General features: G+C 42.3%; 1 protein-coding gene across 1 annotated transcript in view; it reads right to left on the bottom strand.

The window, feature by feature from the left end:
• ADGRA3 (adhesion G protein-coupled receptor A3) overlaps nucleotides 1-23,797 on the bottom strand; it is a gene marked incomplete at its 5' end in the record, with an annotated part of 110,957 nt that overhangs the window by 29,003 nt on the left and 58,157 nt on the right. Inside the window, 4 exons of the mRNA XM_081111898.1 lie at nucleotides 5,739-5,942; nucleotides 8,393-8,554; nucleotides 20,434-20,589; nucleotides 22,618-22,819. Of these exons, the coding sequence (XP_080968024.1) occupies nucleotides 5,739-5,942; nucleotides 8,393-8,554; nucleotides 20,434-20,589; nucleotides 22,618-22,819 (724 nt within the window). The remainder of the gene's footprint in view (nucleotides 1-5,738; nucleotides 5,943-8,392; nucleotides 8,555-20,433; nucleotides 20,590-22,617; nucleotides 22,820-23,797) is intronic.

The raw sequence follows: 23,797 nt of genomic DNA, 5'->3' as shown, positions 1-23,797 counted from the left end.
CTGATCAATGATTCTCTCTCATCATTGATTTCCTCTGTCTCTCTCCCTTCCACTCTGAAATAAATAAAAGTATATTTTAAAAAATAATAGTAAAAATTTCTTGAAAATAAAGCATAGTTCTTAGGAAAGTATTACTTAATATAAATCATTTTTTTAAACAAATCATAGTAATATTTTCTAACAGAGAGCTGAAAAATTAAATGACACCTATAATTCCTAGAACTCCAAAAACTTTTTCTTCACAAGTTTAAACTTGTAAAACCAAACAAACAACTATTTAAAAAACCCAAGTGTATAGACAGGTCAATGAGAAATGGGAGCTTCATTCAAGACTGATCCATACTTATGGCTTCTAAAATATCCTGCAGAGTCCAATAAACAATACTACTAAATAATAATTATAGGTTCCTTGTGATGGTGACAGGGTAGCCTAGAGGTGCTAGAAAAGCAAACTTCAGCTATATCAATAAAATTTAGAGGTTTATACAGAATTTAATATCTGTATATTTAATTCTTTGAAAGAAGGTTTGCTCATTTATTACAAAAAGGTTAAAAATCTAGTTTTTGTAAAAAAAGCACTGAGACACTTATTTAATTTTTTTACATTTATCATGATTATACCTATTGCTACATGGCCTGAAGTGAAGAATCACAGCGTTTATAATTTCATTTAAACATATATTAATTTTTAAAAGTGTGGATCACAGCAATGGAAATAGATATAAACACATGAATTGTAGCTAATAAGTGAGAAACATCTCTGTTAGAATCCTTTGGGAAGTACTTTTCTTGGTATCTGATGTTGATTATTAGAAGCTCCTATGCCACCCCAGGGGAACGAACACAGGGCCGGAAACAAGAAGCCAGGACCCGGGCCTCAGCTTCTCCACGCAGCAGCTGCCCAGCACTGCCCAGGTTTGCTGTCCTCTCAGGGACGCGTCTCCGCACACAGCTAGTGAGTGATCTTTCTAACAAACACATGTGAGGACCCAATGTGATCATGGCCATGACAAAAACAGAAGGCTAAGGGACTGTGAGTGGGTGGGGTTTTTTACTATTATTATTTTTTAAATGTATTAGTGTTGATTTCAGAGAGGAAGGGAGAGAGAGAAATAGAAATAGTAATGATAAGAGAGAATCATCGATGGGCTGTTTCCTGCACACACACACACACACACACACACACCCTGCCCCCCTACTGGGATCAAGCCTACAATCAGGCATGTGTAGACTGGGAATCGAACCGTAACCTCCTGGTTCATAGGTGGACACTCAACCACTGAGCCACATGAGACAGGCGGTATTTTTGTTATTATTAATGCTGCATTGTGGTGAGTGGTTATCTGGTGGCAGAGGAGAGAGAGCGAAGAGGGAGCCGCAGGCTTCCCACAATAATCTAGAAGCTCATCATGTTTTCACTTTTTCAATTCTGGTGTTAATTGCAATACTAAAAAGTCACCAAGTATGAACACACATGAAATCAATGTTATCATGGAGCTCTTACAATGACTTTATTTGCTAAATTGCCAAAGTCATATATATTTATCTATTTACAATGACATTAAGGTGAGAAGAAAATGTTAAGTATGCTAACTCAAATACTTCTAGATTTTAACATCATTCCTTACAGAACAATCTATAGTTCCACCACCATGTAATTGATAAATTATATTTCTCTGAAATCCTAATTTGTTTAAGTCTATGGAAGTCTAAGACTAAAATTAGAAAGAGTCAAAGAGCCACCTGATTTAAAGAATAAAAACTACTTTCTCCTTGTGTTCTTAACCCTCAACCACACTGGATTTTAAACAGATAGATATGATGATGCATTTTAATTGTTTTCTTGTGTCTATTTAGTTTTGAACTGCCTACCACCTTTTGATTATTTCACGGCTAAAGATGAACAGGGATTATGTTTGCCTTTAGAATTAATTTTTTAAACTGACTTTCTTTGCTAATTAAGTATGGCTGTTAATTTTTATTCAACATTTACTGAACGTTTCATTGCTCTGTGCTTGGCACTAGAGATACACAATAAAATAAGCCCAGGTTCCCGCCCTCAAATATCTATCATTTAACGAGAGGGACCACAGTTATAATAAAACAGTAATACGAGCTAACATTTATTAGGAGCTTACTCTGGGCCAGGCACTGTTGTAAATGTCTACACATTTATCTCATTTAATCCTCTTAATAATCCTTTGAGTTAAGCACCATTTCATGATTCCTGTGTAACAGATGAGGAACTGACATCAGAGAGGTTAAGTACTTGCCCCAGTTTGCACAGCCGTTAACTGGGGGAGCAGAATGTAAATCCAGGCTGCCTGGCTGCAGAAAGTCCACATTCGTAGTCACCATATGCTATGGCCTCTCTCCGCCCTATAACTCACCTCACCATCACATCGGCTTCTAATTATTCTGGAGAATGAACAAGGCACCATGAGACTGACAGGCAGTGATGAATTCTGAGGAAGAAAGGATGGTGCCATGTGCACGGAGGCTTACTGGGAGAGTAGCAGGGGTGGTGCTGAGGGCACAAAAAAGGGCAGAAACGAAGGCAGGAAGCAAAAAATATATATAACTGCTCTGGAAAAGTAAAAGGACCTCAGTTGGGCTAAAGCCCCAGATGTCGGAGATGAGGGAAATAGGTGATACATAGGTAGATAAAAACTGATTTCTACATTACAGTCAAGAAAGGTTTAAAGAACCAATTCTTTCAAAACACCAAAACAAACAAACAAACAAAAAACCCCCAACCAATAAAACAAAGTCTTTCACAAGTAATATTTTGTAATGCTAACATATCTGAATTATGGTGCCCAAGGTGTCAGAAAGTGTTTGGTCATGAAACATATTAGATTTGGTGCTTTAAGAGTCAGATGACAGGTAATTCAGCCTCCCACTGGCCAGGAGAGTAAGGCCCAGCACTGGAGTCATCGATGGCTCAGCACTAGCTCCGCTCAGTCCAGCTTAGGAGGCCAGAACCCAGCTTGTGTGAGTGTAACAGGTAATACAGAGAGACGAGCAGAGTGTTAGGGGCAGAGTGAGGTAGGGAAATAAAGGATATAAGGATGGAGGAGTGAGCACACAACCAGGGAGCTGGGGAGGGAAGGAGAGGAGGAGGAAACTCCAGCAGCAGAATTAGCCTGAGCCTGGCCTGAGAAGGGCCAGTGGTTGGCAGAGGAGCCATGGGCAGTTTGCTGTTACTGGACAAAAGGATGAGGAGGTAGGAAGAGATATGCAGCGAAGGAATAACTGCCAAATGATGAAGCCACACAAAAGCCAGGCTCCAGAGAGACAGGAAGTATCTAGCAGGGGGGTATAAGGTCATTTCCGTGTCGGAAAAATTTAGGATGATGTTCATAATATGAGCACCCTGACATGATGCACAAAATGACCATCAGAACAACCTCTGCAGAGGGAGGAGGCTCCGAGACTCGCTCTGCTCTACAGACACCGTGCAGATCTGGGTGGTGTCCCTGTAGGATCAGCAGGGCTGAGCGGGTACTCATGGGCTGTGGAAGCAGTTGGGGGCCAAAGGTAAGGAAGCATTTCAATACTATACTATGTGGCACAGTTGTATTGGCACTTGTTGGCCAAACAGCAGTCCTAGGTAGACTAATCTGTATGAGAAGGATAAATTTTTTAAAAATATATTTTAATTGATTCCAGAGAGAGGAAGGGAGAGGGAGAGAAACATCAATGATGAGAGAGAATCACTGACTGGCTGTCTTCTGCACACCCCCCTACTGGGGATCGAGCCTGCAACCCGAGCATGTGCCCTGATCAGGAATCAAATCTTGACCTCCTGGTTCATGGGTCCATGCTCAACCATGGAGCCACATCAGCCAGGTAGGGATCAATCTGTAAGGAACAGCCTGGAGACACAAAGACTAAAATAGGTCACAATGGTTTGGGCAACAAAGAATAGGAGTCCATCCAAACCAGGCTGTGATGCTTAGTAAATGGAGAAGGACAGAGATTCAAGGAACATGTAGAAAGCAATCAAGGACGCTCCGACACTGCTAAGGACTGCGTTTTTATGGATTTAACTTCATATGCTAGCATATTTTCTCACTGAAGGGCAATATCATCACTTATTGGATGTTTGAGTTATCTACTGCTATATTCAAAGCATTTGGGGGGGGGGGGAAGCACAGGCACAATGAATATAAATTGTCCTGGTATAAAGTTTCTGAGTTTAGCAAACTAAATGCAAAGTTTTCTGTTAAAGTGCTAAAACATTTTGAGCTGCCGACATTAAACTGATTTTGTGTCACAAAGGATACATTCCTCTTTTACTCAGTTTGAATCATGTCCATGTATGAAGCTTGAATAATAGTGGGATGTGTTCTTGGTTTCTGGACACAAAATGATCATAAAAGGGTAGAATAGTATGAAATTGACACAATTGAATGCTCACTTAAAGCTTTCTACTTTAGCAAGTAGAAACTTTTCTTACCCAGAGGGGTAGATTGTATAATTGATGCAATATATAGGGTTTTGCCATTTTTTTACCTCTTTCTACCAACGATGATCCCCACGGATGGAAGGACTCCTCAATTGTAAGTGCTCCTCAAGGACACACACCTTTCTCTCATGGGCTTGTGTGCAATGCTGTTTCTATTCCTTTTGTGGTTTTTCTTACCAATAAAAAATGCAATAAGGCAGGGTGCAGCCCTGCAGCAGTATTGCTGGGTACATCACGCATGCTCACAGAGCCCAGAAGCACACATGCATCATGACAACTTCCCTCTGAGTATTCAACACCAAGTACATAGATGATCATCAGCCATCCTGACCTAGTTGAGAACGTCTCGGTGGTGGAGGAAGTGGGCTGTTTCTGAATTTAGCAAACTAGCTTGCCCTGTGAGGTCACCAGGGTAAGGTATGACAAAATACATGAACTCTTCATTCTTTCATTCATTCACTCACCCATTCAATGTTTATTGAGTGCCTACAATGCATCAACACCTAACACCTTTATGATCAATTACTATGCAGCCACCTAAGTGACTGCAATACTGTCTGTGACCTACACTTCAGAAACAAGCCAAAGAAAGTACTTAGTAATTAACATCTACAGAGAACACAGTCACACATGGCCACACCAAGCTAAATGAAAAAAAAAAAATGTGGTCCCATTAGGGACCTCTACTATTTGCTTCAATGTAGTTTAATGAAACACATCTAAACCCAAAATTAAAAAAAGAAAATCAATAAAAACGCTTTTGATTTTTCTTGCTGCAAAAAGCCACACATTTTCTCAAGACATATCGCGTTGGACTTCTTTGCCAAAAATCTTGATATACAGGTTGCCTGATTAACTGCCTTGTCTCGAGGCTGATTTCCCATTAGATCCAGTGGGCCCAAAGCCAAAAGCACATGATACTTTCATGTCTTTAAAATCAGGAGCAATAAAAAAGAAACGTAAGGTCAAAGAAAATGTTTTAGTATGTAATATTAATATATTCGTCTTTCTACCACTGCAGTCGTAAAAGATTCAACTTTGATATTTTTGTGTGGAGCAAGGAGTACAAGGGGCGAAAATGCCTGGGCTCTAGAAAGTTATCACGTATCCCTTCCTGGTCTGAATTTATTTTACAACAACAGCAAAGGTAATACCAATACTCCCTCCCCACAAATAACTTCTAAAAAGGTTATTTTGCAGTACAAACCCTTTTGAGTGCTCTTATCTAAGGGGAAAGGGTCTGAAATGCTTACAGGCGATAACGTACCTTCAGTGCCAGACTTGAAAATGTATTGGAAACATTGCACTTGAAGCTCAGCTGCTTGTCCAGGCCTCCATCGGGGTCCCGCCTGCCATAGTCGGAAAGGCCTGTGCGGTCCGAAGCTGCCACTTTCTGGAACACGGTGCATGTCATCCCAGTGAAGCCAGTCGCCTTGATGACATAAGCTTCCAGAGCAATATTGGGTGAATACTTCAAAAGTCAACCAAACAGGGGTTATAAAAGATTTATAATATGGAAAAAAAAGCACGTGCAAAGAAATTTCAAATGCAAAACACTGTAAATTAAAAGAGAACACGCAGATTCTTACTGAACAAAGACACTGTACAAAACCAGATGGCAAGACTGGACAGGATACGTGCCATAAAAGACGCTGGGAACAAAAGCCCAAAATAGAAAGATACCGATGAAGAGGAAAAGAGTAAGTCATCAAGTGTGGAGGATCAGACATAAATCCAAAGTCAATTAAAAATAATTTAGTTTAAGAGCGCTTTGCAGAAAACAATAGGCTGAAAATGAAATGTCTTATAAAATCGAGAGATATGGGTCGGCCCGTTAATGATCGCGGTACAGGAAGAGCAATAGGGGTTTAGGAGATACACTTAAAAGTCACCTTGTTCAGCACTTCATGCCATAGTCATCACTTTTTGCTTTTACAGGGTGATCTAGTTAATTCTTTGCATTAGGTTTCACAGATAAAAATTTTACACAGGCTCACTCCAAAGGTACTTCTGCCATTATACTGTCTACATGGGCACCCTAAGATTCCAGCAAACAACTAGAACTGATAAGTAAATTCAGTAAAGTAACAGGATACAAAATAAATATCCAGAAATCAGTTAAGATTATATACACCAATACTGAACTATCAGAAATGGAAACTAAGAAAACAATCCCATTTATAACTGAATTTAAAAAAATACCTGGGGATAAATTTAACCAAGGATGTAAAATATGGACATGTAGTCAGAAAATTATAAGACACTGAAGAAAGACACTGGAGAAGATATAAATAAGTGGAAGCATATACTGTGTTCATAGATAGGAAGAATTAGGATCAGTAAAATGGCCATACTACCTAAAGCAATCTATAGATTCAATGCAATTCCTATTCACAGAACTATAACAAATATTCCAAAAATTTATATGGAACCACAAAAGATACAGAATAGCCATAGCAATCTTGAGAAAGAAGAACAAAGTTAGAGGAATCACATTACCTGATATCAAACTATACTACAAGGCCATAGTAATCAAAACAGCATGGTACTGGCATAAAAACAGACATATACTACTAGATTAATGGAACAGAACAGAGTCCAGAAATAAACCCATACTTTTATTGATGGCTATCATCAATAAATCAACAAACACCTGTTGGCAAGGATGTGCAGAAAAGGGAACCCTAATGCATTGTCGGTGGGAATGCAGATTGGAGCAGACACTTTGGAAAGCGGTATGGAGTCACCTCAAAAAATCAAAAATACAACTGTTTTATGATCCAGCAATTCCACTTCTGGGAATATACCTGAAGAAACCCAAAACATTAATTTCAAAGAATATATGCACCCCTATGTTCATTACAGCATTATTTACAATAGCCAAAATTTGGAAGCAGATCAAGTATCTATCATTAATGAGTGGGTAATAAAAGCTGTGGTACATTTACACAATGGAATACTACCCAGCTGTAAAGAGGAGGAAAATCTTACTTTTTACAACAGCATGGATGGACCTGGAGGGTATTATGCTAAGTGAAATAAGCCAGTCAGAGAAAGACAAGTACCACATGATTTCACTTCTATATGGAATCTAATGGAAAAATAAAACTAACAAACAAAACAGAAACAGACTGACCTGACGATACTGAGAACAAACTGACAGCTGACAGGGGAGAGGGGTTAGGGGTTGGGTGAGAAAGCTATGGGATTTAGCAAACAAACAAACAAAACCTCATAGATAGTCAACAGTATGGGGATTAGCAGAGGGAAAGGAGGGTGGAGGAGGTAGAAGAAGGTAAAGGGGGGATAAAAGGTGATGGAAGGAGACATGACTTGGGGTGGTGAACACACAATACAATATACAGAAAGCGATACAGAGTTAAATCAAAAAATTAAAAAAAAATTCATTAACCAATGCCACCCCAATAAATTCAATTAAAAAATAAAAGCGAAAAAATAAAGAAAAGAGAAAAGGAAGGGAAGTGGTCGTCTAAATAGTTGTAGCTGAACAGTTGTTCAAATTAAGCCAGAAAAATCACCTGAAAAAGACGGCACTTGCCCAACAATTTTAAGAACTTCACGAGTGAGACTGAACTCAGGGGTCTGCCAAACGCAGGCCATGTGGATACTACAGCCGCCATCCCCCTTCTGGGGGGCCTGCCAGCATCACTCTCATCTCAGAACCACGCAGAGAGGGCACAAGAAGTGACCAGTCTTCCACTCCCAGGAAGATGACAGAATTGACCGTAGAGCCAAAGGACAATACAGAGTCTCTTTCACTTTTAAGGTGGTTACGTGCATGCCTACTCCTAGGCAAGGCACCATTCTAAGTACCACATGTGGACAGAGTCCCCTGGTAAAAAATTTCCTGTAAAGCATAGGACTTTGCAGAATGGAATTCCAGAATCACGTTGCGCTTACTGTTGAATACACGTGAGCTCCGTTTGCCAGGCGGTACGTGGCGATCCGCTGCAGGCACTGCACGATCCTGCTGCAGGCTTTCGCCTCCCTCTGTGCCAGCCACAGGACTCGCTCATCGGCCAGCATGATGTTGCTTGCAATGTCGACCATCACATCCCCTAGCTGGCAGGCAGCGGGAGAGAAAAGAAACATCTTAACAAGCTGTTTTACACCATCCACAGCCTCCTGAGAAACCAAGATGGGTCTGCAGTCTAAATTTCCCAGTGACAACCCAACAGGCTCTGTACTGGTTTCCCATTAAAACCTCTTCAAGTAGGAACAGCACATTCAGCCCTGACCAGTTTGGCTCAGTGGATAGAGCGTTGGCCTGCGGACTGAAAGATCCCAGGTTCGATTCTGGTCAAGGGCATGTACCTTGGTTGCGAACACATCCCCAGTAGGGGATGTGCAGGAGGCAGCTGATCGATGCTTCTTTCTCATTGACGTTTCTAATTCTCCCTCTCCCTTCCTCTCTGTAAAAAATCAATAAAATATATTTTTTTAAAAAAGAATAGCACATTTGTTTATGACCATTGGTGATAGTTAAGTCAAAACAGGTTAACTATGTGACCACAAAATCATTGGTGAAAAGATTGACATGTGTCATTCAAATTGAGGGAGTGGGAGGAGATACAAATTAATCAAGAGGAAGGAAAAGACATCACATGATCCACAAATAAAAATATCTAAACTCGCCCTAACCGGTTTAGCTCAGTGGATAGAGTGTTGGCCTGTGGACTCAAAGGTCCCAGGTTCGAATCCGGTCAAGGGCATGTACCTTGGTTGCGGGCACATCCCCAGTAGGGGGTGTGCAGGAGGCAGCTGATTGATGTTTCTCTCTCAACTGATGTTTCTCTCTCATCGATGTTTCTAACTATCCCTCTCCCTTCTTCTCTGTAAAATCAATAAAAATATATTGGGGAAAAAAAAAGATCTAAACTCTGGGAAACCATTTAGAAACATTTTTGTGTGTGTGTGTGAGTGTTAGCTTAGTAGTATTATGAAGAAACATCCACTGTCTAGCTTTTTAGTTTCTGGTCATGTTCAAAAGCCTAGTCATGTCCAACCACAGGAAGTTCCTGCCTACACAGGGCCATGGAGTGTGTCCTCGCACAAGTAGCTTCCTCTACCTCGAATGAACTCATCCTTCCCTTTCCCAATTCCATGAAATAATTAGATTCGAACACATGCACACTTTTGCATTACTTGCTTTATTGAGTTAGTGGATTCTTTCTATTCACTCGGTTCATAACTTACAGATGTAAGCATCTGTCAGGCAATGCCAGTGAATGTCCACTGACTACTGCTGACTTGCATGCCCCGTGTCAGAGAATGCATTGGAGGTGCAGGGCTAATGAGACGTACCGGTGTCCAGGGGATTTGGTATTGAGCAAAATGTTCCTGAGAGGGAGATCTATGGCAGAGAGAACAGCAAAAGCACTCCCAGGGGCAGAATCAGAGGAGTTAGAAGCCGGCTAGCTCTCTAATCAAGACACAAGCATCAAAGGTGTGAGGCCCCGAAGCTGAGCCAGAAAGCCAACGCTGCTTGCGGATGTCTTTTGATCATAGCAGGATCCCAGGGGAGCCTTCCAACCCCTTCTGCACCCACCACTCTTCCCAGGATGTATCATTATGAGGGCTGAGGTGGGTTTGGAACAAATTCAGTCTATCCCACCCAGAGTCCACTTCACCAAGACAGGCCTGCGGAAATACACCCGACACCAAACCCGGGAACAAGGGGTTGAATAACTAGAGTAAGTACAGGGGTGAAGGCCAAGACTTCAAATCCTGACCCCTAGCTGTGCTGGCCACTTAACCTCCAGTAGCCTCCTTTATGTGAATAAGGGGGACAATAACACTCCTGTCTGTGCTGAATGTTGTGAAGATTAAGTCCTGATGATACACATAAGGCTCCCAAGACCACGCCCGGCACACGGCAAACACTCAGCAAGTGTGAGCTCTCCTTGGAACTTTACTGCTCCTGTTTCTAACACTTGAATCCCAATACAGGCTCTCTTTGAAGATCACAGGCTCTGGAAGAAGTGCTAGGAAAGGCGCATTTTTAAGTCTGTCTATATGCAAATGGGACCCATGTGTCCAGCAAAACTGCCTCTTCCTCCTCATCCTGGACCCATGCAATTAAAAAAATACTTCACTGGCCTCGCACTGCCCTGCACAGAGTGTATCATGATCTGTCCTTATTTTACTTTCAATGTAAACGCCCCAAGAGCAGGGGGGCAACTCAATGTCCTACTTATATTTATAGCCTTGTTCACGAGGAATCTAACCCCTGGTGTAAAAGCCAATAGCAATACAATATTCATTTGCTCACTGACTAAATATTTACCGAGGACCAAGGTGAGCCGGACACTGTCCTGAGGAATGGAGACAGAGCAGTGAAAGAAACACACTTATAATCTAGTGAAGAAAACATATGAAATAAGTACTTTTTTCAAAAGTGCTCTAGGCCCTAGCCAGTTTCTCTCAGTGGTTAGAGTCTCAGCCCTCTGACTGAGGGGTCACAGGTTCAATTCCAGTCAAGGGCATGTATCTCACACGCAGGCTCAATCCCTGACCCCCTGTCGGGGTGTGTGCAGGAGTCAACCAATCAATGTCTCTCTCTCTCAGTCTCTCTCTCTCTCTCTCCCTTCCATTCTCTCTAAAAATCAATGGGAAAAAATATCCTCTGGTGAGGATTAACAACAACAACAACAAAAAAGCGCTTTAGATTACAACTGCAATGAAGGAAATAAGCAGAGTAATAAAGATGAAGAGTAATGGAATTTAATTCAAGCACCCTGTTTTAATGGACTCACACATTCTCAAAGGGCATTTTCCCAAACCCAAGAAATTAATAGCATCAACTGACAGAGAATGAGGAAGAGCTGATACTGAGGCTTTGCAGAATCCGGAGCCTGTTTGCACAATAAATGGGCCATTAGCATCCCCAGCACTGATTCATACTAAACAGGTGTGGGGTGAATTTAATTCTAGCAGAATCTCTTATTTCTGAAGTTATGAAGAAGGGCAAGAACTCCAATATGTCAATTACTGAATATGCAGATCAGCTGTTTATGAAGCAGATCAGCTGTTTATAATAATATCTACCATCTCTCAAAGGAAATTCAGAGTAGCTGGAATAATTTGGCTAAGTTTTTGTGGATTATTTTTACTTGCTATTATATCAAATTTTCATACAAAAATAAATAGGATAAAAGAGATGATGTGGTAAAGAGGCTCTCTGACTCTCAGCAAATAAATCCCCATTGGCTGCAAAAACTTGAAAGAAAAACCACAGGAAAATACTGGTTCTACTCTAAGAAAGTGTTAACGGATTCTCAAAATAACAGACTTCCTGTTTTATACATTTTAAAAGTTTTAAATGTAGAAACTTTATGATGATCTAACATGAGGTCTGCTGGCTACCGAAAAGCTATCTACACTAATAAAAGACAAATATGCTAATTGACCATACCTTCACTACACACAAGCCACGCCCACCAGCCAATCAGAGTGACTATATGCAAATTAAACCAACCAAGATGGCGGCCAGCAGCTACGGAGCTGGAACAAGCAGGAGGCTTGGTTGACTCAGTGATGGAGGAAGCCAAGCTTCGCGCCTGCTCTGGCCGGCTGTGGCCTCCGCAAAAGGCAACAAGTTTCAATTATAGAAAGTAAATAAATCCCAGATAACTGCTTCCAGCCAGCCTCCACTGGGAGCTTCGGTGGCTGTGGCCAGCCTGCAGTCATCAGCCCCTCACCCAGGCTGGCCACACCCTAGTGGGGTGAGGGTCTCCGCTTGAGGGCTTGGCCAGCCTGCAAACAGCCATCAGCCCCTCACCCAGGCTGGCCAGGCACCCCAGCGGGACCCCCACCCGATCCGGGACACCCTGCAGGGCAAACCAGCCAGCCCCCACCCATGCACCAGGCCTCTATCCTATATAACAAAAGGGTAATATGCAAATTGACCCTAACAGCAGAGTGACTGGGAATCACTATTCACTATGATATACACTGACCACCAGGGGACAGACGCTCAATGCAGGAGCTGCCCCCTGGTGATCAGTGTGCTCCCACAGCAGGAGCTCTGCTCAGCCACAAGCCAGGCTGACGGCTGCCAGTACAGCGGTGGTGGTGGGAGCCTCTCCCGCCTCCTCAGCAATGCTAAGGATGTTCGATTGCAGCTAGGCCTGCTCCCCGCTGGCAAGTGGACATCCCCCAAGGGCTCCCGGGCTGCCAGAGCGATGTCTGACTGCCAGCTTAGGCCCGATCTCCCGGGGAGCGGGCCTAAGCCAGCAGGTGGTTATTCCCCGAGGGGTCCCAGACTGCGAGAGGGCACAGGCTGGGCTGAGGGACCCTCCCAAGTGCACAAATATTTGTGCACTGGGCCTCTAGTAATTATTATAAGATCAAAAACCCCTGCTATGGCTCACCTGATAATGCCAGTAATGGAAATTAATGTGTTAATAATTGTAGGACAAGAAATATCTCTAAGAAGGTATGCAGTTAACTCGAGTGACTGCCTTAAGTTGAGAAAAACCTGTTCTTCATTGTTGCATCCTAAATGGCAAAAAACTAAGGGAAAGGAAACGATGCCAACATCTTCCCGAGCGTAGGGGATGATAAAATGCTGTAGGCGTGTGTGGCTGGGTTACAGAAGCAGTTCTGAATCCTCCACAGCGGCAAAAAGGGCACAAAAGGGAGAGCAGTGCATAAAACATTACACTGGGGTAAAAAATATTCTTGAAATCTGACACACAGAGAGCTTCAAACCCACAGCCGGCATGAGAAAGCATTGTACTTCCCCCTTGACCCCATTCCCCAATGGCCACTGCAGCCACAGAAGGGTCAGAAGGCCTCACGCACCTGCTCTCCCACCTGTCACACTCAACGGCCGGGATCAGATGAAAATGCATGGGAACGCACTCTATCACAGATAAAGGCCAAAGGATGAAAATGCCACATTAATAACAATGAAAAGTTAAATGTCATCTGTTCTAAGAGACAGAAATAGTTCTTGTTCTTCTCGATACAAGGGCTGAGCAAAAGGAGGTTCACAGTTGTTTGTATGGAAAAAGGCATGCAGGTTATGATGATTACAAGAGACGGATAAACTCTGTGTTTCACCTACTCGCAGTGTAAACTTACTTTGCCCACCCTTGTATAGTATATGTTTGGAATTCTGATCCGAATGAGACCAAAATCATCAGTAAATTTCATGAGTTTGATGTGGTAGCATATGAAACACAGAAGATAACTACATAAACTAAACGTAATGATATTTCATTTCAATGTAGTAGGAGAATAAGATAACACTGAAGGCAGAATATTTATGTGTCTGGGAGTTAAATTCTCCTGGGTTAAGATTTCAATTCTGTCTCAAGTTAGGTGCCCATGAGCAAATTATTAGCCTCTCCAAGACTCAGTTTTCTCATTTGTAAAATGAGGCTGGAAATTCTATGAAAAGTGCTTGGAACATCTCATTCTATAGTAAAGTAAGATAAAAAATATAACAAAAGGTAGATATCTTTATTAAATAATTCATGCCTTTTTTTTTTTTTTTTTTTTTTAGAAAAACCAAGGAATCTAGATCCCTCTGGACTTCTCTCCACACTTTTTCTCTTTCAAGCAGAAAGCAGCAGGGGGCACTCTTGTTGATTCTAATCACCAGAAAAGCAAGAATTACAGGCAGAGTGTGGATGAGGCAGCAAGTGAGGCAGTTGTTTGGGTACAGCTAAGATAGAAATGAGAACTACAGGAACCGACAAGTAGTCCAAACTGGACTAAATAATAGTAACAGCAGCTGATGTTGTTATTGAAGTTCAAGTATTCTTCAGGATTTTCTCCTACGTATGAATTAAGTATATTACTGAGATGATGCCTAACTTAAAGAACGTCATTACCCTGATTGATTTTAATGAAGAAACGGCTCTCTAGTGCCAGTCAGGTTGTAAAAGCGTATTTATGTCACTGTTAGCTGCTCCAGTGACCTGCATGTCTCGGGATCCCATTACTGGCTTCCAGCTTAGTTAAGCTGTTAATATTCAATAGGAGGTCTCCTTGAGATAACCATCAGGACCCATGGCAGATATTAAACCTCTGGTTCTACTGTGGGATAGAGGTGGTGATGGTGATAATGATGATGATGATGATGATGGACCCGGAGAAACAGGTGAGAAAGGAAGAGGGGAATGATGCTGAGAAAAATGCTGCATTTATTCTTCATTAACTTTTTTTTTTTTTTTTTTTTTTTACAGAGAGGGAGGGAGAGGGATAGAGAGTTAGAAACATCAATGAGAGAGAAACATCGATCAGCTGCCTCCTGCACACACAATACTGGGAATGTGCCCACAACCAAGGTACATGCCCTTGACTGGAATCGAACCCGGGACCCTTCAGTCCACAGGCTGATGCTATATCCACTGAGCCAAACCGGTCAGGGCTCTTCATTACCTTTCAGAAAGGATTTGAGGTAGCCCAGCAAAATTTTAAAAATAACTATTTTTAATTAAGAGCACATAAATAAAGAGTGGGAAATACAGACTTAAAAGAAGAAAAAGAGACAGAGACAAGTGAAAAATATGCATCGAGAACAGAGCTGCTGTGACTGGGAAAAAGGTGATTCTTGATATGTTTCCAGTCAAGGCGATAAAGGTATCTTTTCAGTTACCAACAGAAAGGTGAACATTTGGTCCAGGTAGACGAAGTTGCTTTATGACAGATTCTAGGAACTTGGGAGGTACACTCGTCCAGAGACACAGGATGCAATGGACACCCACCTCAGCCACACCTTAACCACACATAGAAAAGCTTAAGATTCCTCCAATTCTCCCAGTGGGAGCAGATTCTGTGTTTTCTGATGACAAAATGTCTGTGCATCTCCCTTTCTGGAAGAACAGAGAGCTGAGTACTCTGGACAATTCTCCTGCTAAAAGAGAAAATCGCTGAAGGGAAAATAGTTGTATTTTTCTACTTACCACTGACCAGGCAGAAAGCAAAGACTCCTCCAGAGGCCAAGAACAAAACAACAGCGGGACTAGGAGCTCTGCGAGTGAACTCTGTCCCCATGGACCGTGCTTGGACTATGCCTTGACATCCACAAGGGGCCGAGGACCGCCCCCTCCCCCCCAGGCTTCACAGGAGCAGACCAGCGATGAAGCTGATAACCAAAGAGACACCTCCAGGGTCAGGGCACACCAGCACCAAATCAGGCTCACAGAAGAAGGACGGCAAGGAACTTGAAACTTGATCTTGATTCAAGGTAGAAGGAGTAAGTTGTCCTCTCTCACACCTTATCAACACAAGTTGACCTTCTCACAGGTCTGAGGTCAGATTTCATAGGACTTCCATGGTCGGAAAAACCTCTAGCTGAGAACTAATTTCAAAGCGACTGACCGATTACCCTGGTATTGTCCCCAGACACATGGCAGAAGCAAACATATCACACTTATTAATAATGATAAATTAGACCATTATCATTAATATCCTGTATCACCAACACTAATCAACATTGTTCTGAGGTCCTCACCAATGTATAACTGGAAAAAAAAAAACATTTAATACAGGAACAGTTAGAAAAACTAATTGTTATTTGCTGGTGATATAATTATCTGTCTAAAAAAAAAATCCCACATACCAACTGCAAAATTATATGGATGAAATCCATAAGGTAACCAGACATAAGGTCTAACTTTTTCAAAAACCATCATCAGCCCTGGCCGGTAGCTCAGTTGGTTAGAGCATCATCCAGATGGATACTCCAAGGCTGTGGGTTTGATACCCATCCAGGGCGCATACAAGAAGCAACCAATGAATGCATAAATAAGTGGAACAGCAAATCAATGTCTGTCTGTCTGTCTCTCAAATCAATCAATTAATAAAAAACATAATTAAGGAAAACTGAACATGGACTAGATATTTCATGATATTAAGGACTTGGAACTCATTTTGGTGACATCATAATATGGTTCCATTTTAAAATTCCTTATATTGTAGAAAAATTATGGATAAAATATGACATCCAGAATTCACTATAAATAATGCAGCATTGAGAAAGAAAGAGAAGGGGTTGAGGAGAGAAAGAAAGGAAGGAAAGAAATGAATGAACAAACAGGGGGAAAGAGGAAAAAAGAGAGAGGGATGGAGGGCAAAGGAAATGAATGGACGAAAGGAATACATCTGGTAAATACTGAAAATTGTTGAAGGTGAAAGGTATAATGTAGGTATTAATAAAAACATTCTCCTATACTTTTAGAATGTAACCATAAAAAGTTTCTAAAAACTTTTCAAAAGGTTAGACCCAAAGGAAAAAATGTTAAACAAATAAGTAGAGAACATCTATATATATATATAAAAGCCTAAGCGACCATTACGACTGAATGACCAGCCGCTATGATGCACACTGACCACCAGGGGGCAGACATTCGATGCAGGAACTGCCCCCTGGTGGTCAGTGCGCTCCAACAGCCAACCTCCCATGGCCAGACAACCTCCCCGTCCCAACCCTCAGCCAGCAAACCTCCCGCGGTCCCTCCCCACTCCTTCCCCCATCCGGCAGGCCCTATCTGGCAGCTGGCAGGCCCCCAGGCCCTGGCTGGCCAGACCCTGATCGGGACTGGGCGAGATGGCCCCGATAGGCCCTGATCACTAGCCAGGCCTAGGGAATGAATTTCATGCACTGGGCCTCTACTGAACACATAATAGTGGTTGTCAAAGCCTGTGCCTTTCTCAGAGACATGCTGTCTAGCATCGCCTGGAACTTAACTAGATACGCAAACTTTGCTTGACAAACCTCCCCAGGTGACACAGAGGCAGGGTCAAGTTTGAGAGACAATACTCTGAAAAGGATCACAAAGCCAGCAGCTGGGTCTCTGCAAAGTTGAATAATACAGAAAAGTCTGACAAGCAAGATCAAGAAGAAAGAAAACAAAAATAGAAATAGTAAAAAGAAAAAAGAAAACACAACAGCTGATACAGAAGTAACTATGTTTTAAAATGAATAAATTAAAGACTTTACATTTTTTAAACCTGTGCATAAACATGTGCCCAATGAGCTGCCTCACTTCCACTTTGGAACTAGAACACAGGACGGGTACCACCACACAAGCAGAGTAATCTCTACCTTCTCATCTTCTGAAATGGGCACGTGATGCTTTCATCATGCTCCTAAATATGGAACAAACGCTTATGCTGCCTGACAGGCAGCCTTCAGCTGTTTTTAAAAGACCCCACTGAACACACCACGTGGACCTGGCCATTTGGTAGCGTTTAGTATCCGCCCTCACCACAGAGCACCGGCTTGGGTCGGCCAGATCCAATCCCAGGTTACAGAGGAAATTGCCTCACAATATTTCAGCTGTGAAATTATCCAGAGCAGAGCAACTTTTTGGACATAAAACAAAAATCAATTTAATTATTTGTCCAATTAAGCCATATGCATTTTAGGTTACCTTAATATAATTTTATGCTTTTGTAATTAACTTAAAATGGCGCCTCCCTAACCCTCATAATTTCATTTTATTAGACTAATAAACAGTGAAAGCTACAGCCTTCAGTTTAACTTTCCAAAGAATCAGGTAGGATGTCTGTCAATGCACCATGAGTAATAATAGTACCTTTATACCTCAGTTATTCAATCCTGAAATTGTTCCTGTTTCTTCTTTCGATATCATTTATTTTCAAAGATAATTCAATCTTTACCTCCCAGGTCAACCAGTGAAAGTGACAGGAATCTACATCAAACCAAGGTTTTAAAGTCACTAAAGCATTCTGATATATATATATTTTTTTTTAGAAAGACCCTCATTCTTATCTTCTGAGATCATAAGAATGTTAAATTTCCGAAACCTACAAAATCACATCCTAGCTTTGCAACTATTGCACAAAATAGTTTCACCTGTATTTTCTCACTTGTGCGCACACATTTTGAAGTTAAGCAGGGCAAGTGTCATCCCCATTTTAAAAATAAAGCGCCCTCGGTTAATTAATAACTCATGAAACAAAATTCACTTTCCGTCATCAACAGGACAAAGTGGCAGACCATTCCCACCACATATGGGCAAACACGGTGAAACGCACACCTCTGGGCACCACACTGCTCTTCAGGAGCGGGGGTGGTGAGCCAAAGTCCCTGACATCAAAACAGAGAGGCATGGGAATACATATATACGATGGCAAAATCTTTTTCAGTGTCCACATTGCAAATGTCATTCCAGTGACTGGAAACATCCCACTTCCATGAATGGCTCGTAATAATGTGGGCAGCTAAACTGTGATTATAATCAAGAATGGAGAGGAGTATTACCACAGAGCCAGAGCCAGGCAGCTTCTCCCAGGGCTGAGAAAACTCACACAGGGAGCAGGCTGTGGCCCAGAGGCACAATCAAAGGACAGTTCACTACAAAACTGGTCTGAAGTTCAGATAACAACACTGAAACGTTTACCCACGTCCCATTTACACACACATATCTATGTTACGTCCCCCTCCCCTCCCCTTTTTTTTTTTTAGGATTTATTGATTTCAGAGAGGAAGGAAGAAGGAGAGAGATACAAGCATCAATGATAAGAGAATCACTGATTGGCTACCTCCTGCATGCCTCCTACTGGGGATCGAGCCCCAAACCCAGGCATGTGCCCTGACCAGGAATCAAACCGTGACCTCCTGGTTCATAGGTAGATGCTCAACCACTGAGCCACGCTGGCTGAGCTATTTTCCATCCTTTAATAGCTACATCATATCCAGTAGAGCGCCTGATGACCTGGGGCTGCATTTTCAAAACTTATCTCCAAAATGCAAGATATTAATAGATATTCTACCAAAAATTTTCCTTGTTTTAAATGATTTAGGAAAACAGGCTTTTTTTTTTTTTTTTTTTTTTTTTTTTTTTAATCTTTCAATATATATGAATCTGAGAGGCCCACACATAGACTTTGTTTAGCATAGTATTTTCCCTACCACTGTATGCTGAGTACTTCTGGAATATTAGGACAGGGCAACATTGTGCTAGAAAGTAAATGTGAACCTGCAGGAAACTTCTGGATTAGACAGCAAGGCTCTGGCTTCTGTTTCCAGCCCTGCCCTACCCTAGCTGGATAACCTTGGCTAAATGATTTCATTTTCTTTGGGCTTCAGTTTATGACTTGATCTAGGTTTATTCTACTTCTAAAAGTCATGATTCCATCAAAAAAGAAACAGTGTGGCTCAGTTGGATGAGTCCCATCCCATGAACCAAGAGGTCACAGTTCTATTCGCAGTTAGGGGGTGTTTCTATCTTTCTTTCACTCTCTCTTCCTCTCTTTCTAACATCAACAAAAAACATATTTTTAAAAAATGAAACAGTCTCAGTCTATATAAAGTTCCCGTGTAGCTGGAAACTTAAATCTGCATCTTCAAACTCATTCAAAGCATGATTTGCTGTTCATTCATTCTGAAAACTGCTGCAGTCAATGGTTTCCCCTACAGGATACCATGTGGACAAGCACATCATAGTTTTAATATGGTCCCATTAAAATGCACTCATTTTCAAAGCCACGGGATTTTCATAATGTGCCTATCCCAATAATTTGAAATTTCAAGCAAGTCCCTAGGACAGTCTTGCATTTCTCCAGGACATTACCAAAGGAATTAAGCAACTTAACACACAATCTGGGTGACTACAGCTTATGCAGAAGAAGGAACAGAGGGGGCTGTGTGGGGAAGAAAAATCTGGAAAGCCAGTCACAGGCAGCCCTGGCTAACCCTAAAGGATATAATGAGCAAAGCTTCCTTCTCACAGGAAGGCTATGCTCTATCATATCCCTTTGCTTCCAAGAACTGACCGTTCACCTCCAGTCCTCTCAATGAAAGGCCACTAACAGAGCGTAAGTTTCTCAATGACAATTTTCAACACGAAAAGTGTATTTATTTAGTTCAAATACAGCCAACATAAACAGGTGTCAAAAAAGATTCAGTCTATCACGTGACCACTTGTTGACTTGCTAACGACTTGGAACTAGAAAAATACCTCTTTTGATTTTTCCTCTTTGGTAAATCTTCCAAATTTTTCTATCATTTCAGCCACAAATATGACATCCATCTTGTCAGAAAAGTTGGCTGCTTCCACGGTGTAAGCCAGTAACTGCCTGGCTGTGGCCACAGCGTTGGTAATATTGAGAGGCATCTACATCGAAAAGGTAAGAAGAAGCACTTAGCAAATGGATGAACAAAATTTTGGACATTTTTCTTCGCATTTCATAACATTGCAATGCATTCACATTACATCATTTGCTCACTATAACCTCCTTTACATGCTTATTCAAACTTTAGAAAATGAAATTTTAGTGGAAACAAACCTGAGTGCAATGTTTTGAAAACTTAGAATGAAATCCAATACATAAGTCTCCACCAGGTAAACATGCTGCACCGTCTCTTGGTCTCTGTTCATCCAAATTCTACACAAATGCAACCCCAATTGCTTAGTGAGCCCTTTCCTGAGAACTCCAGCTGGGAGGACCAATGCCGCCCCACACGGGAGTATGAGTCACTGACTTACTTGTCTGTATCTCCAAGCACTCACTGCCAGGGACCTTTTACATTCATTCATTCATTCAGTCATTCATTCATTCATTCATTGACTTAAACATGACTCGGCACCAATCACTGCAAAAAGGGTATACCGGTGCTAAGGATCATAAGAAAATGTGTAACAGAAACTATCTTCCAGGTGCTTATAATCTGGTTTGGTTTAAAAAGATGCATAGAACCCTGGTTGGGTGGCTCAGTTGGTTGGAGCATCGTGCAGTACACCAAAGGGTTGTAGGGTTGCAGGTTCAATCCCCAGGTGGAGAGCACATGGGAGGCAACCAATCAGTTTCTCTATCACATCGATTTTTTTCCCTCTCTCTCTCTTCCTCTCACTCTCTGATCAATAAAAACATATTCTCAGGTGAGGATAAAAAAAAAAGGTGGATAGAAGTAAAGACAGGAAAAGGCACCTGAGTGGTACACGTATGACAAGGGGTGCCGGGAGCCGGTCCATGCTTGCTGTTTCAAGGGACCTGGCATATATGGCATACTGTTCTTAATATGTTTGCACACCTTCTGGGCACTATGTGTTTTAACCAAGGTCTCTGAGAAAGGTTGTTTCCCCAGGTAGGGATTTTCCCCTGAAGTTAGGGAGGGAATAAAACCTCTTAACTAAGTGCCAGGAGGGTAATTAATCACTTTAACTACGAACAATCATGCTTAAGCTACATAATCTTTACTCCCTGGAATGGAGATAAGAAACGCCCTAACCTTTGTAATAGAGATTGATAGGATTGAATCTACTGGTATAAATACAGATGTAACAAGACAGCAAGAGACAGAGAGAGACAGAACCTAGGCACAGAACCTACACAGAACGTTCTCTAGAGACAGAAGAACTTCACTGGAGAGAACATGGCAAAAGATCCTGGACAGAAACTGGCCTCAGAACCTAGAGACAGAACCTAGCGAGAGAACATGGCAAAAGATCCTGGACTGAACCTGACTACAGAAATTGGCAAGAGAACCTGACTAGAACCTGGTGACTGAACCTGGCTGGAGAACCTGGACAGAACCTGGCTGGAGAACCTAGCGAGGGAACATGGCTACAGAACCTGGCTGGAGAACCTGGAGAACCTAGTAAGAGAACATGCACACAGAACCTGGCTGGAGATCCGAACCAGAACCTCTCTGGAGATCCAGACCAGAACTTGGTTGGAGATCTTGGCTGGAGATCCTGGCTAGGCTGCTGATCAACTGAACGCTGTCTCCGTGTCCTTCCTTCTTCACCGACTCCGTCTACACCTTTGGGAACCCCTGGACCTGCTGGGGTTGGACCCCAGCAAAGGGGTCACTTGTGACAAAGGGGCTATAGAAAGGAACCCAAGAGTTGGCTACCCAGGTGGATGTGAAGGCTGGTTGGGATTCTGTCTGGTGGACAGAGATGATAAAGGTATCTAGACAAAGGCACAATGTCAGGTGGTAACAGGAAAGAGTGACGCCACAGAGGGCCTTGCTCACCAGTTGAGAAGAGGAGACCTTATTCCAAAAAGCAGATCCATTAACTGAAGTATTATCACCAAGTCCTTATGACTTATTCATAGGTAACCAAGAGACCTTACGTATAAGGTTTGAACACCATGCTTTATCAGCAACCTCAGCAAACAGCAGGCTTTCCAGTTACCTGGTTAAACATATAAAGGACTCTAGTGACATCGTTCGCATACTGGCAGCGAGAATAGTCGTCATCTGCCCAAAAGCCACCTCGGTCACATCTGCGCCAAGCCTTCCTCTCATCCTGCGGGCTCCCCGGATAGATCCCACTGCCATGGGTATTCCGCGTGCACTGTAGGTAGGCAGTGATGCCCGCCAACGTCCTGGGCCACCTGGGCACATGAAGGCAAAACAGTGTAAGAAACCCACACAGCCACAGAGGAGGAAAACCCAGGAAGAGAACATGCCACATACAATCATAGGGAAAAAAATCAAGAAGAAGAAACAAACAAAACTCCTTTAAGATGAAACATCCGGCCCAGCCAGTGTGGCTCAGTGGTTGAGTGCCAACCTATGAACCAGGAGGTCACAGTTCAATTCCTGATCAAGCCCGGGTGTGGGCTCGATCCCCAGGGAGGGGCGTGCAGGAGGCAGCCGATCAATGATTCTCTCTCATGTTTCTATCTCTCTCTCCCTCTCCCTTCCCCTCTGAAATCAATAAAAAAATATATTTTTTAAAAAGAATAAAGACCCAAATTACTTTTTTAAAGGTTCACATGGCCTAAACAGTTTAAAGCTAACAGCCAAGTATATTTTAAAAGCATAAGAGAATAGGATATTTTCATAAAATATTCTAAAAGTTGCTATAAACATAGGGAAATTGTATCTTGTGCAGCAAAAAAGAAAAATGGTGCAACAACGAGTTTTGCGTTTGTTTTTAATTACTGTTAAAATATTGTTGACTTATATAACCATGAGGAACCTTCTCCAGGATAATGAGAATGTGGCCTTTCGCAGAAGCAGAGCTAGCATATGCTCAGAACAGAGTTCCCATGACAGGGCCAGGACTGCCGTCCCTGGAAGGGCCTGCTTGCAACACTGACCCCTCAGTGGCAAGTGGAGTCTAGGAATTTGGAACCGAGAGAGTGCCCGGGAACAGTTAGCTGGTAAGGGCAGCTCACTGTGGCTAGACTCTTGGCATGAGCAGTTGGGTTATGCAGAACACCTGCTTTCTTCCTGGGAGTCTGAAACTTTATGTGCCTACATGAGCAGCAGTGAGAATTCTGGGTGCTGAGACTCCAATGGGCTTCCCCGGGCAGAAACACTGCTAGAGGTTGTTGCCTTTTCATGGCTGGAGAGGGAGTAGACTC

This window comes from Myotis nattereri (genome assembly GCF_964212035.1).
Source record: "Myotis nattereri genome assembly, chromosome: 1".
Classification (NCBI taxonomy): Eukaryota; Metazoa; Chordata; class Mammalia; order Chiroptera; family Vespertilionidae; genus Myotis; species Myotis nattereri.
The sequence above is the reverse complement of the archived record's forward strand: the minus strand, read 5'-3'. Positions and strand labels throughout refer to the sequence as shown.